Raw genomic sequence first — 5,604 nt, 5'->3', positions numbered from 1 at the left:
AAAAAAAAAAAGTGGAAATATACAAATTTTTGAAGTGTCCTGATAAGAAAAAGTGCGAAAAATGATGTGATTTTCAAGATCAAAAATTGCGATATTTAGTCTGAAAACCAATTTCAGCCAAAAAAAAATATTTCGAAATTTTTTTTTGTTTTCGTTTCTTCACAGATTGCTCAGATTTAAAATGAAACGATTCGAGAAAAAAAAATTCCAAATGTCTAGACCATCCAAAATTAGATATTCATTGCTCTTCCTCGCCTGAGGCCAGATTTGAAGTTGTTTTTCAAATTTTCGATTCAAAAAAAGTTTGGAATCCTTTTTTGGATGGTCCATATTTCAATAACTAGAGAAGCTAGAAAAATTGTGTCCACTAGTAAATTGCTCAGCATAAAATTTCACACATTTTTGTAGTTTTCAAAGATTGGCTACCTACCGTAGTTTTTGAGATATGCGTCTTTAAATTTGGAGCGCCACCTTTCCGTTCGGCGGGTGGCACGCAAAAAGGGGGGGGGGGCTTTAACTTTAAAGGCGCATAACTCAAAAACTGGTAATTATCAAAAATTGATAACATTTTAATTGCTCAGCATAAAATTTTACATATTTCGTAGTTTATGCAATTTTGCTAGCTACTGTAGTATTTGAGCTTTGCGCCTTTCAATTTGGCGCGCCACCCTTCTGTCTGGCGGGCGCTAGGCAAAAGGGGCACGCCAACTTTAAAGGCGCATAGCTCAAAAACCAAGAGCATTATCAATAAGCGGTAAAGTGCAAATTGCTCAGCATAAAATTTGACATATTTCGTAGTTAACAATTTTTGGTCAGCTACCGTAGTTTCTGAGTTATGCGCCTTTGAAGTTGGCGCGCCACTCTTTAGACCGGCGCGCGCCAGGCAAAGGGGCCATCCAACTTTGAAGGCGCATATCTCGAAAACTACAGTAGCTATCAAAAAAAACTGAAAACGTTAAAAATGTGTAAAATTTTATGATCTGCACTAGTTCAGTGCGTTTTGATAGATACAGTAGTTTTTGAGATATAAGCTTTTAAAGTTAGCTGATGGTAGAAAAGCGCTCTGAGAGAAGAGAAAAGGTAAAATTTCGGTTCAAAAAAAGTTATTTTCAGATTTTCAGAAAAAAAACTACGCAACACAAAAAGCAAAAAGTAAAAAGTGTAGGCGAGGAAAAATTGAATTTTCTCGTATTTGTTTACCCAAATACTAAAATTCCGGATTTAGAAAAGCCAATGTCAGGAGGTCACATCCGTATAAAATTTCTCAATTTTCCGAGAAAAATGAGAAAAAAAAAGAAAAAAGGGCAAACAAAAGAGGAGAAAAATGGGGAACTTTTATTTGGTCCGGAGACCCGGAAAAATAAGTAATGACATCATTATGTAATTATGATGAAACATTTGGGGAGTTGACCTATGAGTTCGGTTCATTCACCCAGAAAACAAATCTTTTATATTGTTTCTGATGGTTTTAAAGGTTAAGGCTAAGGAGGGAAGTCCCTAGAAACTAAATTGTATCAAAGATCATAAGAGAGACGCAGAGAAACGATAGATTTCTCGTTTCTCTGCGTCTTTCCTCGTCGCGGTAAGAGTGCGTTAATTTAAAGGCGCATAACTCAAAAATGGTGGAAGCTATCAAAAAGAGGTCAACTGTAAAAATGTGTAAAAGGAAATTTCCCACAACTTGTTAGTTTACACATTTTTGATAGCTAGAACGGTTCGTGAGATGTAAAGCTTCAAAGTTGCGGAGAAGCGAGAGCGCTCTGGCTTCTCTGCGTCCTCCCTCCTTCTTCTGGCGGTAAAGGGGCGCTAACTTTAAAGGTGCGTAGCTCAAAAACTACAGTAGCTATCAAAAAGTTGTAAACTAAAAAAATATGTGAAATTTTATGCTGAGAAATTCATTAATTGTCAGGAATGTTTTAGCTTTTCTAGTTTTTGAGTTATGCGCCTTTAAAGTTAGCGCACTCACAACGGCAGAGAAGCGAGGGCGTTCTCGCCTTCAAAGTGGGTTAAACAGCCAAGAGTTCCAGTTTTCCATTCAATTTCATGAAAGTATAAAGTTTAATTAAAAGAGGTCAATTACAGGGCAATTAAAAAGGAAAATTGAAGTTCAGGTCAAGGAAGAAAAGAGAAAATAGCTCAAAAAAGGGCGATCCAAACTTAAAGGCGCATACCTAAAAAACTAGAGTAGCTAGAAAAAAGTAAACAACTAAAAATGTTTGAAATTAAATTTCCTATATTTCTGCAGTTCAAAAATGTGTATAACTACCGTAGTTTCTGAGTTATGTGCCTTTAAAGGTAGCGCGCGCTCCTTCGCCGCAGTTAGCTCTACCACAGTGGGAGGGCGCCCACTTTAAAGGCGCATAGGCCGTTTTCAGGTGTTCCAAAAATTGTTTTCGACATTTCCATTGAAAAATATATACTTTTCACCTGGAAAACAAACTATTTTCAGAAAAAAAGGTTCTCGGAAAAACAATTTATTACTAAAAATCAAAAACTGGAGGATTTTGGGGAAATAAAGAGAAAATAAATAAGAAAAACCAATAAATTAGAAGAATCCAGAAGACGTTGTCTATTTCTTTCCACGGCACTCTCCATTTGGACATCCGCCACCGCCGCCTCCACCCATACCGTATCCACCACCTGGTCCGTAGCCACCTGGAAATAGGAACATGAGCAATTTGGTTTTAGGGAGCATATCTCAAAAACTGGAAGAGCTAGAAACAAGTAGTCAACTACAAAAATGTGTAAAATTAAATTTCCTATGTTTTTTTGATTTGGACATTTCAGATAGCTACTGTAGTTTTTGACTTATGCGTTTTTAAAGTGAGCGCGCTCTCCTTCCTCTGCGAAGAGGGAACCCTAACTTTAAAGGCGCATAACTATGAAACTAAAAAAGTTGTCTAAAAATGATAAATTTAATGATAATTAATTTTGCAGTTGACAAATTTTCAATTGCTAGCTTAGGTTTTGAGAATAGCGCTGTCAAGTAGCTTAAGCTAAGTTGAGCTAGGTTGAGCTAGGTTGAGCTGGGTATTCCGTGCTATCCAACAGCTAGCTGAAGGTATCTAACGCTATCTAAAGCTAGCTAAACAATTTTGAAGCTATATGAAACCAGACTTACCTCCATATCCACCGGATGGTCCATAACCATCTCCTCCATATCCACCACCTCCCATTCCACCGTATCCTCCTCCGCCGCCTCCCATTCCTCCTCCATATCCACCCATTCCACCGCCACCGAATCCTCCTTGTCCTCCACCGTATCCTCCATCGCCACCGCCTCCATATCCACCGCCTCCTCCGCCCATGCCTCCTCCATATCCTCCATAATCACCGCCTCCTCCGAATCCACCCATTCCGTATCCTCCAGGTCCTCCACCCATTCCACCGTATCCTCCGCCACCGTATCCACCGTATCCGCCTCCGCCATCGCCTCCACCATTACCGTAACCGCCGCCATATCCTCCCATGGGTCCTCCGAAGTCTCCACCGCCTCCGCCGTATCCACCTTGACCGTATCCTCCGTTGAATCCTCCGAATGCTCCTCCTCCGCCATTTCCTCCACCGTAACCTCCACCACCTCCGTAGGATCCATAGTTTCCGGAAAATGAAGCGAATGGACCGCGCCTGGCTCCTCTGGATCGCATATCTTTGGCTAGAACTGGCTTCAGAAGAGTCGCATCGTCATTCTGTGGAGCTAGAGGATCTTGGGCGTCTTCTGGAGCATTTGTGGAAGATTCCTGGTCCTCTTGAGCGAAGGAGAGGGTACCGAGAAGGGCGACAGTGACGAGGGCTTTACTGGTTCTAAAAAAACTTGTGAAAATTGGGGAAATTCTGAAAAAGATCCAGAAGATCCAAGGGATACAGAGGATCCAAAGGATCCTAAACCCCTGAATTTTGACCAATCAATTTCAAATCATTATATCTCAAAAACTAAAAGAATTACTAAAAATGTGTCAACTAAAATATTGTTCAGCATAATATTTTCTACATTTTTGTAATTTACAAGTTTTCGATAGCTACAGTATGAAGTAAGCGCGCCCTACAGGAGGGAAGATGTAATCACGCTCAATTTTCAAGGTGCATAGCTCAAGAACTACTGTAGCTAACAAAAATCTTGAAACTGCAAAAGTGTGTAAAATCTTATGCTGAGCAATTTTGTAACTGTCAAAATATTTCTGGCTATTTTCAACTTTGAGTTATGCACCTTTAAAGATTTCACATCCTCCACCCATGACCGTGAGGAAGACTGCGATCGGGGTGCGCTATCTTTAAAGGCGCGTAACTCAAAAACTAGAACAGTTGTCAAAAATTTGAAAACTAGTATATTGCTCAACTCAAAATTCTACTCATTTTTATAATTTACAAATTTTTGATAGCTACCGAAATTTTTGAGATACGCGCCTTTAAAGTTAGCCGACCTCACCAGCGGCGGCGGCTAGGAAGGGGGCGCCAGGTGAGTCAAATTTAAGTGCCCAAAACTCAAATACCACGATAGTTATCGAAAAACTGTGTATTACAAAAATATAAAACGACTTTTTTCCTACAATTTGGTAAAAAAAAATCATATTTCAAAACTCAAATTGGGGGAAGATACGCCTATTTCAAGATTTGACAAAAAACACCCTACCTCAATCTCATGGTGATTAGATGATCAAGATCCAAGAAATGAGTATGTGCTCAATCGAAAAATGACATGTCCATTTTCACACGGCTCGTCTCTTTTATACACACACACCCCAATCATGTCATTTTTTGTCGATCGCGGGCAGCCTAGTGAGCCCGAGAGAGCTGTCACTTTTTGTCTGTTTGGCCGATCGCCGGCGAGAAAGTATGGGGATGGAGTAGACGCAGAACTAGATCAAATTCCAATAAAAACAACCAATCATATCACACCTCTGTCTCTCAATCTGGAGATCCGGATTTTTCCCGGGAAAGAAATTCCGGGAGGTGGATGACGAAACAACTTTTTTTGTAATAGGGGATCAGGAAGCAGTAGATCAAGTGGTTGGCGGTATGGGATGCATCAGATGGGAAAAAAATTGACGAAACTTATACCAAAATGTAGAGAAAAATACGCTTTACATTTTTGCATACTTTCGAACGGGCCCAAAGCGGGCCGTGGCGGGCCCTGTCATAGTTTCTTTTAGCATCAATGTTTTTTGACTTACTAAATTAGATATGATAGAACTCGACGAGCACTACAAAATGATACTTTTTGGGACACTGTATCATGTTTGTGAACAAAGTTACAGACCAAACGGGCCGAAAAAACCGGCCCTCCACGGCCCGCTTTGGGCTCGTCCGCGAGTATGCATTTTTGCAATTCACAATTTCTAAATAGCTATTGTGGTTTTTGAGTTATGCGCCTTTAGAGTTGACACACCACTACGCCAAACGCCGTGTAAGTACTACGGTAGTTTAACTACGGTAGTTTACCAATTTTCAATAGCTTTTGTAGTTAATGAGTTATACGCCTTCAAAGTTGTCGCGCTCCCTTGCTTGGCGCGCGCCAGGCGGAAGTGTGGCGCGCCAAATTTAAAGGCGCATAGCTCTAAAACTACGGTAGCTATCAGAAACTTGCGAATACAAAAATGTGTGAAT

General features: G+C 40.3%; 1 protein-coding gene across 1 annotated transcript; it reads right to left on the bottom strand.

The window, feature by feature from the left end:
• Window positions 1-2,569: 2,569 nt before the first annotated feature.
• Window positions 2,570-3,647, bottom strand: CBG15737 (the record flags this gene model as incomplete). The annotated part of the gene is made up of 2 exons (XM_045243388.1): window positions 2,570-2,655; window positions 3,491-3,647. 2 exons carry the CDS (start codon window positions 3,645-3,647, stop codon window positions 2,570-2,572), a joined length of 243 nt encoding a protein of 80 aa, XP_045095784.1.
• Between the last annotated feature and the right edge of the window lie 1,957 nt (window positions 3,648-5,604).

The sequence above is a fragment of the Caenorhabditis briggsae genome, assembly GCF_000004555.2.
Source record: "Caenorhabditis briggsae complete genome, chrIII, whole genome shotgun sequence".
Classification (NCBI taxonomy): domain Eukaryota; kingdom Metazoa; phylum Nematoda; class Chromadorea; order Rhabditida; family Rhabditidae; genus Caenorhabditis; species Caenorhabditis briggsae.
The sequence above is the reverse complement of the archived record's forward strand: the minus strand, read 5'-3'. Positions and strand labels throughout refer to the sequence as shown.